At 38.0% G+C, this 13406-nt stretch overlaps 1 protein-coding gene, 1 long non-coding RNA gene and 4 other non-coding genes across 6 annotated transcripts; all 6 read left to right on the plus strand.

Annotated features, from left to right (window-relative positions):
* The first annotated feature begins 664 nt into the window (after positions 1-664).
* Positions 665-3833, plus strand: LOC137174267 (uncharacterized). The gene is made up of 6 exons (XR_010925324.1): positions 665-778; positions 2119-2256; positions 2489-2573; positions 2809-2894; positions 3285-3354; positions 3577-3833. It is a non-coding gene; the product is annotated as an uncharacterized lncRNA (long non-coding RNA).
* LOC137175267 (small nucleolar RNA SNORD14) lies at positions 2322-2413 on the plus strand. The gene has a single exon (XR_010925596.1). It is a non-coding gene; the product is annotated as a small nucleolar RNA SNORD14 (small nucleolar RNA).
* Positions 2644-2736, plus strand: LOC137175287 (small nucleolar RNA SNORD14). Its single transcript, XR_010925615.1, has one exon. It is a non-coding gene; the product is annotated as a small nucleolar RNA SNORD14 (small nucleolar RNA).
* LOC137175288 (small nucleolar RNA SNORD14) lies at positions 3116-3207 on the plus strand. The gene has a single exon (XR_010925616.1). It is a non-coding gene; the product is annotated as a small nucleolar RNA SNORD14 (small nucleolar RNA).
* On the plus strand, positions 3417-3508 carry LOC137175289 (small nucleolar RNA SNORD14). Its single transcript, XR_010925617.1, has one exon. It is a non-coding gene; the product is annotated as a small nucleolar RNA SNORD14 (small nucleolar RNA).
* A 338-nt stretch (positions 3834-4171) lies between the features above and the next one.
* On the plus strand, positions 4172-13406 carry rnf175 (ring finger protein 175). The gene is made up of 9 exons (XM_067579447.1): positions 4172-4318; positions 4651-4688; positions 4854-4995; positions 7247-7401; positions 8516-8623; positions 10208-10328; positions 10976-11109; positions 11931-12032; positions 12188-13406. The coding sequence occupies exons 1-9, from the start codon at positions 4298-4300 to the stop codon at positions 12306-12308; spliced, it is 942 nt and encodes a 313-aa protein (XP_067435548.1). The 5' UTR covers positions 4172-4297; the 3' UTR covers positions 12309-13406.

Consider the following 13406-nt stretch of genomic DNA (forward strand, 5'->3'; position numbering starts at 1 on the left):
TTTTAACCAAATACAAAAGAGCAAGTTTTTTAAATTGTTCACTAAGTTGATTTGATACAATTATTAAAATATTTAATTTGTCATTTCTTTGTCATAGTTTATTTCCCCAGTTTTCTTGGTCATAGCATGTTTATGTTATTTATCTTTTATGAATGTTTATAATCAATAATATAATTTAATATAAAAGATATTTCTGTTTGACATAACGTCAGACTACATAAATACATAGGCCTAAAGGAATGTCTGAAAGCATTTATTAGTTTCTGACTCTGGGAAAGTGAGAAAAAACAGTAAAAATCCTCCAAACTACTGCATCTCTGAACTGAATCTGTTTAACTAAATCACACATTAACAGTATTCTGTCTGATCTCCTTTTGATGACTAATGTCACATTTTTTCACTTTCAATCACTGAGCCTCGCCTGAACCCGTTCAGAGCCCCACATGGGGGGGAGGAGGCCCACCTCCATCTTTGAAAACCTCTGTCTTCAAGTATTTATACGATTATTTATTATGAATGTTTATTATCAATAATACATAGAATTTGAGAGTATTTTTTTTTTTTAAAGACACGAATAAATTTCCATAAATGATTATGAAATCTGACAACAACAAAAACCGCAGTGTGGTGGCGGATGTTCCGGTGTTGACCTCCGGTCCAGCAGGCGGCGGTGAGGCGCCGTAAACCCGCTGACGGAATAAAAGCGAGCAGAAACGCGCTCAGAGTCATTTGGATCCGCGGTGCAGAGAGAGAGAGCTACTGTTACCCTGATTTAACGGTAAATATGACTTCAAACTTCACTTTACTCCTCAAATGGCGGATTGAACTTATTAAACACAGTCTGTAGAGATAATAGTTGACGACATCTTCCTTAAAACTGGAGTTTATTTTACGGATGGTCGCAGATTGTTTCAGCGCTGAAATGTCGTTGACAGTTTCCACATGTCGTCCTGAACTGAAACACGACTGTCGGCCTCTTTATTTAATGTCTTTTTTTATGTTTTATTTAAACTTAAATCTGCCTGTTCACTGTTGTTTTACGCCCAAAGATTATAACCGTTTTAAAGTTGGTCTAAAAGTAAACTTTGAAGTTGTAGCGCTGTACTGAGCATGCGCGGGATTTATTTAATCCTGATTGAAATCAGTAGGTTATTATCAGGCTTCTGCAGAGCTTGATGATGAGTTTTTATCATTTGAATCACATCTTAAACATACAGGGCACTGATGCCGCAGGACCGGGATCGAAAACGACTGTTTTTAGATGCTGAATTTAAATTTCAGCATTTTTAGAGACAAGATATTAAAACAAACGGGCAGGAAACAAAATTAACACCAGCCACCAGCTAAATGTTGGTAAAATATGCAAGTAGCTGGTAGATTTGCTTCACTCACCAAACAATCTCACAAAACAATGATAATCTATTGAGTGGCTGGTAGACGTTGAACATTCACTAACGGTTTGGCTGGTGGACAAAAAAAAGTTCATTTTGCATCCTGCCGACAGGGTTTCTGTTCTGGTTGTTTCCAGCAGGAGAACACGTGGTGAAGGTGATGAGACATTCAACCTCTGTACAAGTCAGAATAGAAATAAACCTACTGGAATTAAACACTTATAACTTTTAAATGTGCATCTAATATAGTCTAACATTCCAGGTCTGAGAGTAATGTAATTTATGTGACCTATAATGTTTTTCTACTGCTTTTTCTTTGGTTGTAGGTTATTTTTTACAAGTACTTAAAATTGTTGGAAATGGTGGAAAATGGAAGTGAATAATTCTAATATCTTATTTTGTCCAATCAACTGTCCAAAGATGCTCAATTTAGTGATATAAAACAATAAATCCTCACATGTCAGAAGAAATCAGTATAAAGTAGCATCAAATGGAAATACTCAAATACCTCAAATGTACTTGAATAAATGTACATAGTTACTTTCCACCACTTATCATCATTACTATTGTTGGCAAACAGTTTCCAAACAGAATTAATTTTTTAGGCAACAAGAAGAATATTTTTAATGTAAAAGCTGGAAATAATCACAGGTGCCTTCATGATTACTGACCTGTTTGTTGTGGACTGAGTTTATTTGGTTTTCTAACACGAGAAATGTCCCAACAGACTTACATCCATCACCACGGTGAATGACCTTCATGGACACCGTAGAGAAGCTGCTCAGTTGTGTGAAGATGGATGATACGACTTCTTCCACGAGGGCAAGACGCAACAACACCTCAGCTCCACTGACCCTGTGGACAGGTGAGCTGATCAGTTGACGTTGTTTCTTACTCAGTTAACGCAGCTCCAGGACTGCTCAGCTCTTCTCGCTGTGATGATGTCTTTCCTGCCATTCGTAGTTTCCACCAGAGGTCGAAAGACCAAAGACGGTCCAAACCTTCCTTGGATGTCTGAGCGAACAACAGAAGTCTTTAACTTGTCTCGTAACATCTCGCTGCTTTCAGAGCTAACTTCATCTCCATCTCACTTTCAGGTTGACTGTCTCTTTGGCGGCCATGTCGTGTCCATTAAAGTTAAATCAACAGAATCGTCAACATGACGACTGACCTGTTAAGCTGGTATGTATGTTTCGGATTATAATATTTACTTCATTAAATATTGGTTCTGGGAAGTCCTGGTTCCCTCTAGTTGCTGTGATGATGATTTTTCCTGCCATTCGTAGTTTCCACCAGAGGTCTAAAGACCAAAGATGGCCCAATCCTTCCTTGGATGTCTGAGCGACTAAAGTGAATAACTGTGATTTTGTGTCTTGTTATCGTCCATAACTAAACAAGCTTTCAATCTTTCTTTCAGGCTGGATGTAAAATAAATGTCTGGATCATGGAGGAGACGTTCGTTCTCATCGTGACAGTTCACAGAAGCTTTGACTTCTTCTGAAGGTGTGTTTCTCCTGCAGTAGATCAGAGATAAATGGAATAGTGTCTTACAAGAAAAAAGTACAATACATACGACAAACGCATTGACGACTATAAACGCATACAGTCAAGATGCACATACAGGTGTTTGAGTTTTCCAAAAAAGTGTGTGCTTTATGAAAACCTTTTCTCCCTGAATCAGTGAATTCAACCCAGCCTTGATCTATTTACCTCTGTGCCACGATTCGCTGTGATGATGTCTTTCCTGCCATTCGTAGTTTCCACCAGAGGTCTACGGACCAAAGATGGCCCAATCCTTCCTTGGATGTCTGAGCGAATTAAAAGTAGTGAATGTCATCTGTTTTTGTCTTTCTCCGGTTTCAGTGCTAACTTGTCACTACATGTCACTTTCAGGGTGCGAGTCTCCGCTGACGGTGCCTGTCTAGTCAAAGGAAGTGCCAACAGTGAAGATGACTATAGCCTAGTATGTATCTGCTGTTTTTAAATGATATATTGAAGTAAAGGTAAAGATGCACAACCATCAGTTCGCTGTGATGATGTCTTTCCTGCCATTCGTAGTTTCCACCAGAGGTCTACGGACCAAAGATGGCCCAATCCTTCCTTGGATGTCTGAGCGAATTCAGTTGTAGTTGTGACCATCAGATCAAAAAGTTTTCTGTTGGCTAATGTTTCTTTCCTCCAATAGGTCAACCGTAAACGAGGAGCTGCGCTGCAACTCAGGAGGACTTTTCCACAATCTTTCATCGTGAAAGTTTTTGTATGCATTTATATTCATGAGGAAATAAAACCAACTGTTGCTAACTTAAATGGCATTCAATGTTTTTGTCAAGAGCAGACAACATGAAACAAACTGTTTAATTGTATAAATGGACCAGGATTCTCCAACATTTAATACAAATTTTGTTTAAGCAAACCTGAATGAAATAAAAGCACTAGTATGAATTTTCTGTTGTCTTGAGTGATTATTGATAGCAATTAATGAGCCCATTATCTGCCTAATGTGATACATAGTGATGTAATGTGATTGGATGAGTCACCCAGCAGTATAAATTAGTGAAGACCCCAATCTTATGATTAAATGCACAGCTTTCATTTAGTTTTGTGTGGACATTATAGAGTATTAAAAGGTGTTTAAACAATTGGATAGATACACCTTATTAAATATGTGGCATGTGTACAATGACATGAAATGTTACCAGTTTTGTTTGCATGTATAGATATTAGAGGTGTATTTATAAGGGGGTCGTAGGTTTTCGCACGGTGAGAATTTTGACCCTCTTGGCTTCCCATACCTGCTACGTCTCAAAGCAGCTGTCAGCGGGGAAGCTGCTGTCAAAGCAGTGCTAACCTACGGTAGCTGTAGGTAGCCGGCTAGCTGGCACCGGGAGACAGTAAAAAGGAAGAAGATGGCAGGTGTGCACCCCCAGGTAAATAATAAAACTACTGTTAATTATCGAGCCGGTCACGCAGTGTAAACTAACGGCTGGTACGTTTAAAGTAGATAAAGCGGTGGCTAACGGTCGCTAGCATACCTGCGGTTTGCTAACTAGCAGCCCAGTTCCTTTTATCTATGAACAAGCTGTCACTACTCAGGCTGCTGCTGTTCCGACGTGGCAACACAGAGGTGTCTTCCTCTTTTGTTTTTAACGTAAAGTCCGTCTTTACTTATTACTGGGACGCCATTACGCATAGTAAGTTGTCTAACCTACATAAAACAGTCCAGTGAGACCCAGCTGCTATTTCTGTCTCCTCAATACAGGACGACCTGCTGAAAATGACACACAGAGAAAACTGGAAGTGAGTAGCCCCTCTTTCTTTTACCCTAAACTTTAAAATATATCGGCATTCATCATTGAAGACCTTCCTCTGCTCCTCTACCCTGACTCCTCTTGTGTTTTCTGCATCTGCTCTCCTCTTCCCTCCTCTTCCCACCTCCACCTCCACCTGTTTTGCTCTCGGCAGGGTGCAGCATGAGCGTCTGCACGTGAAGCACCGGGGTCACGAAGCCATGCACGCGGAGATGGTGCTGATCCTCATCGCCACGCTGGTGGTGGCTCAGATAGTCCTGGTTCAGTGGAAGCAGCGGCACCACCGCTCCTACAATGTGAGTGGTGACGTGTAACAAAACAGAGAAAGACAACTGGACGGCCGAGACACATCTGGAGACATTTGCGGGGATTTATGTACATTTCCATGCACGTTACACCCCATAAGTAGGAACCCCTTGAACTACATTTTGTTTTAACTTAAACGTGCAGTTTCTAGAGGTTTTCTGTCATTGTGCTTAACCCACAACAATGGCTGAAAACCTTTGATAAATGTGCCCCTGGGATGGATGGATATATAGATACTTTATTAAACCCAAATGCTAATTAAAGTGAGGTGGATAAAAGAATACAGTAACTAAACTAACTAAACCTAATAGCAATACATTAAAATAGAATAGAGACTAGTGATATAACCATAACTATAATATAGTATCTGCTGAGTATAAATACTCTTCACTGATGATAAAATGCTGTATTATAGTACACTGTACATTAGTACAACTGGGGTCGATATTGCTATAGTAATGATAAAAGAAAGTATTAGTGGGGTTTTCTTCCCTGATGTCAACAAATATGCACAATTTCTTCGGCATCATTTATTAGATATTAATTTTAGGTGCAGGTGAGTCTGACTTCACTTTCTGGCTTCACTACATATCAAATCCTGAATAATTTTATTGGTCTTATGACTGTGCATCTACAGTATTTATTATACATGGGATATTAACTACTGTAAGTATAAATGCCTCTGAAAATACATAAAGATATGGTTTATCATTGGTGTTAATATTATATATGTTATTGTTGAAATAAGGAAAAAACTCACCTGCACGCTTCACTTCAAGCCACAACATTTAATCAGGACAATGTTTCAATCCTATTGGATCAATCAATGATCAATAACAAAATCTAAAGTTCCCTCTTTGCTGCACCCTGGTGGACAAATAACCCCACTGATACAGGATCTTTGAGGTTGATTCAGACCTCAATATATGAAAGTTATATGATTCGTCAATATTAGTTTTTTGACATAAACGTGTAACAAACAAACTGTTTGGTCATTGTGATGGAGATATGTAGTGAGTGGGACATTTTGCAGTTGAAAAAAGTTAAAAAAAACAGCATAAACTAAAATCTACACAGGCTTTCTACGGGTCTCGGTCGTCGAGCCATGATGGCGTCTACTTCAGCCTCACAGCAGTGGACAGCTGTGCTAAACCTGCTGCTGTGGTCCTGCTTCTTCCTCCTCACTGACCAGAGAGAGAGAGAGCTATGTTTTAAAAGTCTCTCTGTCTTCAGTACGGCTGCAACTGCGATCATTTTCACTATCGAGTAATGTGTGGATCATTTTTTTGATTCGTCAGTTAGCTGTTTCGGTCCATGAATGTCAGAAAATGCTGAAAAATGTCGATTATTGTTTCCCAGAACCCAACGTGACGTCTTCAGATGTCTTGTATTGTCCACAACAGTCCATAATCCAAAGATGTTCAGTCTGCTGTCAAAGAAGACTAAAGAAACCATAAAATATTCACATTGTTGAAGCTGGAATAAGAGAATTTGGACATTTTTTCTTAAAAAATGACTTAAAAAATGATTAATCGATTATTAAAATAGTTGGTGATTAATTTAATAGTCGGCAACTAATCAACTAATCGTTGCAGCTTTAGTATAAATCCTTCTGAAAGTACATAAAGATATAATTTATTTTAGGTGTTAATATTGTTATTCTAAAAAATAACCAAAAATAATCACAATCTAAATTTGCTTCTTTGCTGCACTCTTGTGAACTGGACTAACATCCTGGTCTGATGCAGGATTTTTGAGGCTACAACAGATCTCAATATTAAATAAATGCAAAAGAATAACGTACACATAAAGAACAGTTTTTAAAACAACGTATCTTTGTTTTTTCTTATCAGTCGGTATATAAACTGACACCAGCTGGTGTATGGTGGTTAATACACATGTTTAGTCTCTGCTTCTAGCTTTTCTCTGTTTTATATCATCATAAATTGAATATCTTTGGGTTTTGGACTGTGTCAGCGTCAACTTAGGCTCTGACAACTTGTTTTTTTTAAATAATTTTCTTATAAGGATAAATGAACGATCAATTAATCAAAAAATAACCAGTAGATTAATTAATAAAGAGCATAATCATTAGTTCCCGACCTCAAGAGTGTGAATCTTAAGTATGTAAAGATTCTGATATTGAAAAGGAAATGAAAACATTAATCTTTATCTCCATGTATTAATTCATTGACAAGAACAAACATGAGTGTGTTTATGTTTTAATTTTCTCCTCCTCAGCTGGTGACTCTGGTCCAGATGTGGGTGGTTCCTCTTTACTTCACCATCAAACTGTACTGGTGGAGATTTCTGTCCATGTGGGGCATGTTCTCCGTCATCACCAGCTACGTCATCTTCAGAGCAACCCGCAAGCCGCTGTCCTGCAGGACGCCGAGGTGAGACGGGACATTTCATTTGACTGAGTCTGTGTTATGATTGTTGGCGTATTATTATCTAAGTAAGAAAAGAAGCCACAGTTCTGAGTGTTGAACGCAAAAAACACTTTTATATTCAGCAGCTGCTGTAAAGAGTCATCTTTCTTTCATTATGAGGTATTTAAATGTATTTATTAGTAAAATAGAACAAATAGAAGTAGTGTACTGTATATCTATTAATGCACAAGTTCACTGTTTTATGCTTTTTTAATATTCTTTTTATCTACATTTCTGGGACATGCTGAAGGACATAATGACACAAAGAATTTACATAAAACTAGATAAAACAAAATTATAAAAAACAAAAATCTGAGAACAATGTAAAAAAAAAAGTATAAAAATATACTCAAGGACATCTGGAAAATAAAACATGATTAAGATAAGGTTGGTCTACTCGCAATCTTTTGTCGCGTGTTGCAAAAAGTCTTTGAGTTGAAAAGTTTTTAGAGGCTGTAGATGTAAAATTATCCAGTTTGTTCCAAGAAAGATACAAAGAAATGAAAAAAGTTAGAAAAAATAGACAATTTGTTTACTAGAAATATGTTTTATTATTATTATATTGATCTTGCCACCAGACCCCCCAAGGTTGAGAACTGCCGGGTTAAGTCTTGTAATTTTGATTTATCATCACGGTCCAGAGACGGAAGCCAATCCAAATTGGCAGTTTTTATATTTTGAACCTCTAAGAAACACACCTGGTTTTACTTGTCGGACATCCTGCATCACCTGAGTCTGGAACATGATGATCACAACTGTGGACAACAGAAAGGCTGCACTCTTCTCTTACAGCTACTGCAGGAAATATGTTTGTTCTTCCACACTGGAAACTATTAATACTTCTCATCAGAGCTGAAAGGATTGTTTGATTAATAGCAGAGGTGGAGGAAGCACTCAGACGCTCCACTTAAGTAAAACTAACAGCACATCAATGTAAAAATACTCCATTACAAGTAGAAGTCCTGCATGAAAAATCCTTGAACTTGTTCTTAATTACCTCACAAATCACTTTGATACCATTGATATGTTTGTATTACACATGTTGACAATATTCCGACTGTATCTCTGTGTTGGTCAGGATGGTGTACAAGTGGTTCCTGTTGATCTACAAGCTGAGCTATGCAGTGGGTGTTCTGGGCTACCTGGCCATCATGTTCACCATGTTCGGCTTCAACGTCTTCTTCAGGTGACTCGTCACACCTCCATGGTGTTGGGGTGGGGGTGTTTAATGAGTTTTAAACATCGTGTTTATCAGAGAGCACAGAAAAGTTAACATAAAGCCGGTTAAGTGCTGGAGGTGGATGGATGGCTGAAATACTGATGAACTGATTGGTTGTAGTTATGGATGACAGTAGTTGTAGTATAATTTTAGTATAATTTACATTTTTAATGCAAGTTTGAATGATGTCACTCCTCTACCCTGAGACTGAAGACATAGATGAAGTTTATTGGTGTAATAATACAAACGTTTTTCAATATCACTGAACATATTATACTACTGCATCTACATTTAGCCATCTAAATAAAATCACACAGACGACAATACTACACGCAGATGCAAACATAATGACATAATGAATATTAGAAGGTGTAAATGTCAAGAATACAAAGAAGAATATGAAAATTTCTGCAGACTTCTTTGGGTTTCATTTTGATATTATAATAAACCTTGTCAAGTGGGGAATTGTTGTATTGTAACCCATCAGAAATTTTATTGTTCACTTCAACAAACAGCAAACAAACAGACAGACATGAGAGGTCAGATGTTTGTCGTCCAGTAAACAAATAAAAAAAAACATCAAGTGGAAAAATAACGTTCCTATCAATTTAAACTTACAAGGAAATTAAGAGACACACAAAATAAACAGAGGAATGCACCAATCAGCTGGAAATAAACAGATAATAGAAAAGAAAGAAAGAAAAAGTGAAATATTGGAGGATAAGGCAACACAGAATTGTAAATGTTGTGATAATTTCTTTTAGATTTCCAGTGATTTCCTGGCTGTTAATCATACTAAATCTATTTGTGTTTGATCATGTGAATTCCAGCTGTTCTGTCTCGTAAAAGCTAATAAAATCCAAGATTTGAAATTGTATGTTTGGATAAAATATTAACAGATATCCAACATGATTTTTACAACTACTTATTACTGCTATTTTCTTACAGAGACAAACTTATCTCCAGCACCCTGCATCTGTGACTAAATACTGTATCATACTTTGTGAATAGTGTAACAGTGACCAGTAGAGGGCGGTGGTGTATCTGTTAATGGTTTCTGTTGTACTGTTGGCTTCTGATGCTGTAAGTTATCCGTTGCTCAGCAGTTTCACCGCTGCTCCTCGTAGCTCCGTGTCAGGGGGGTCAAATCCAAACAGACGGTGACTCAGAAACTAAAGCAAAGTGACAAACAGTCTGCAGAACAAATCAGAGAAACACTGTGCTGGTTGAGTGCAGATTCATTCCTCAAACCTGCAGTTAAACAGGCATTAAATTTAAATATGTAGTTATTACATTTTGATCTCAGTACCTTAAAGGAGCCCAAAATAAAAATAAATATAGAGCTGGTCTCCTTTAACAGATCCGAGTTTGAACGTTAGATCTTTCTTCATATTTAAAGCCAATTAAAGAGGCTATAAACATAATGGCCCCGAAGAGCCAATTAGGATACTCAAGGGGAGTCACTACCATCGAGTTAAATGTCTCTCAGTTTAGTTATGTACAATTTAAATGAGCTTTATTGACAGCTGGTCTTTTTTTCTTCCTCTGCAGGATCAAGGCTGAGGACTCTATGGACGTTGGCGTCATCATGCTGTTTTACGGACTTTACTACGGCGTCATGGGCAGAGACTTTGCTGAAATCTGCTCTGACTACATGGCTTCTACAATCGGGGTGAAACACTTTTTTAAAAAAATGATTCCTAATAAAGAACAACTTGACCTTTTAGTATGAGTTACCAACCTTTAACTATAATACGGCCCCGTTTACACCTGGTATTAACATGTGTCTCAGGTGATCCGATCACAAGTGGACAGCTTTAAGTACGTCTGTTTACACCTGTATTTAGAGCTGTCCACTTGTGATCACCCGAGGCGGATGTTAATACCAGGTGTAAACAGGGCCTAAGATTCCATAAAATATGTTTAAATGTGAACAGGTCAGAGTGGATCCATTAACCTAATACTCTAATCTTATTAAATACACTGTTGTCCATGCATGTGTCTAAGGTGGCAAGTTTTTCATTATAGACTAAGCTGTCAATCTGATGTCATTGTTTTGTCATCAGAACATCAGTAAATTTTGAAAAATAGTTGTTAAAATTTCTTACAGCCTAAGTTGACGTCTTCAAATGTCTTTTTTATGTCCGACCAACAGTCCAAAATACAAAGACATTCAGTTTACTATCAAGTATAACAAAGAAAAGAATCAAATTTGTAGATGTTTGGTATTTTTGTATTAAAGAAAGAGTTGTCAGTTAATTTTCTCTTTCCATCAACTAGTTGATTAATCATTGCAGCTCCTCTTGTGTGTGTTTTCAGTACTACAACAAGGGCGGCATGCCCAGCAGGAGTCTGACCAACGACATCTGTGCGGTGTGCGGTCAGAGGATCCTGGTGGACGTGGAGGATGAAGGATTTATAGAAGACACCTACCAGCTCTCCTGTGGACACATGTATCCTCTGAGTCAATCAATGCTTGAAAAGAACTAGTTTGTACCACTGTGTTGTTCAACCACGCTGGAAGACAAAAGTCTTCATAGCTTTTTTGAATGGACACCCCCAACGGTGGGGTGGAAATCTGGCCGTAACAACGAGGGAGGAGACATTTTCAGACTGTTACTCTTTGAAGACATTCAGTGTTGCACACAAAAAGTGACAGAAATAGTTGTGTAAAGCATGAAACAAAAAGAGCTGGAGAGAGACGTGGAAACCTGCTCTCACCTCCAAACATGATGTTGGTTTGATTGTTGGTTTCAGAAAGTTATAGAAATTATCAGACACAGCTCCCCCAACTCCAAAGTTTGTTGCTGTTTTGTTCAAACTGAACATCTTTGAAAACCCAACGATTTATACAGTATGAGACGAATTAAAGCAGTAAATTGTCACATTTGAGAAGCTGGAACTAATGAATGTTTAGCATTTTTGCCTGGAAAACTTATGATTAAACAGTTATGAAAACAGTTTAATTTGATTTGATTAACTTTCTGTTGATCGACTTATTGTTTCGGAAGCTAAACAGGAGCAAATGGACAGATAGAAAAGTAGTTTATGCTATTTCAGCATTGTGTCAACATGTGAATACAACATAGTCCAGTATAGAAATGTCAACAGTGGGAGACGTTTATCTGTTTGTTATAAAATAGACTGAAATGTGTCCATAAGTTGTCTTTGTCTTCTAAACTAAAACACTGCACAATACTTTGATTTAAAAAAAAAAACTTTTCAGTCAGATTATCTGCAGCTTTTTGTGCCTTAACTTGCCTCGACCCTTCAGATTCCACGAGTTCTGCATCCGCGGCTGGTGCATTGTGGGTAAGAAGCAGACGTGTCCGTACTGCAATGAGAAGGTCGACTTGAAGAGGATGATGAACAACCCGTATCCTTTTATTGTCCCTGTGTGGGAGGCTGAGTGATGGAGAACTGTGATGTAGTTGATGTTAGATGATGTATATAAATGTATGAAGGTATTTCTATACATTGAATGCAACACAACATCATCCTGAATGCTCTCCTTAATTAATATCTTACCAGCTGGGAGAAGACACATGTCCTGTACGGACAGCTGCTTGACTGGCTCAGATACCTGGTTGCTTGGCAACCAATTATCATCGGTATCGTCCATGGGATTAATTTCTCCCTGGGCCTCGAATAGAGCCCTGAGGAACACCACTGTCAGTACTGTACGTACCCGGAGTCGTGTAAAGCGCAAGAAACTTTTCGTGGCAAAATGTCAAGCTCAGCCGGCGCTACAAGGAACTGACTCAGGCTGCTTTTGAAGTCTTCGTTTCTTCAGTACTTGTTCTTTGACTGAACGCTTGCACGGTTTCCTGCAGACGGATCCCAGGTGGTCTGGACCTCTGTTTGCGGGGGACACTGTGATCCCAAAATCTGCTGCCAACTTGAACAGAAGTGTTTGAGCACAGATCCAGTATTTCATTTCAAAAAGTTTTGACACCAGAAATGTATGTGAAGTTTGAAACTTTCAGTCTGTTCAAATGTTGCTGTCTTGCATGTTGTTTTTATTGTGATAAATCATTGCTTTACTTTGTACTGTATCACACAGAAACGCCTTTTTAAACAGTTTTATGGTTTATTTGCACACTCCTCACTGCTGCTGGCTCTGTTGACGCCACTAACGTGTTTCTGTTCAAACTAGATTCAAATAAGCATTGATCTTCATTAGAGGGCTGCAGCTCTTTGCACATTGATTACGAACAAGACATTTATGTCCAAATAGGCCAAATAGTGGTACAGCTAACCTGTTTACATTTCATGTAACTTATTTTATTACAAAAGTTTGATTTGATTGTTTGTTCTGTTACGTAATAATTTGTATGAAGCTAAAGTTGATGATTTGTGGTCAACTTATCGTAGCAGTTAGAGTCAATATGTCACTTTAATGTTTCTGAATGAGTTGCTGTCAGTGCAGCTGATCCTACATGATTTAAACTGGTGAAGAAGAGAGGAAAACATCCTTTCAAGGATCAATTTAAGTATCATGTTACAGAAAGGGGGATAAAGTTCAGAGAGAACGAGGTGGTAATAATTTGTTGCTATTCTCCCAACTTGGCGGCTTGTGTCCTCCCTCTGGTAACCAGCCTCCAAACATTCAATAACAGGAGTTTGAATGAGTTTGTTGAAGTTCATGACAAGTTTTCCATCCGTTTCTTTTGCCAACTCAAATATGTTGCTTCCTTATCAGAAGTGCTGCTGATATTAACTTTGTATTGAATAAATATTTGTAAAACCA

Source organism: Thunnus thynnus, chromosome 22 (assembly GCF_963924715.1).
Source record: "Thunnus thynnus chromosome 22, fThuThy2.1, whole genome shotgun sequence".
NCBI lineage: Eukaryota > Metazoa > Chordata > Actinopteri > Scombriformes > Scombridae > Thunnus > Thunnus thynnus.

What these genes read in the sequence shown, in the direction of transcription:
- rnf175 (XM_067579447.1), top strand. Translation starts at nt 4,298, where the DNA reads ATGGCAGGTGTGCACCCCCAG. An exon ending in TGGCAGGTGTGCACCCCCAG is followed by an intron (nt 4,319 to 4,650) that starts GTAAATAATAAA and finishes TCCTCAATACAG; the next exon opens with GACGACCTGCTGAAAATGAC. An exon ending in CTGTCCTGCAGGACGCCGAG is followed by an intron (nt 7,402 to 8,515) that starts GTGAGACGGGAC and finishes TGTGTTGGTCAG; the next exon opens with GATGGTGTACAAGTGGTTCC.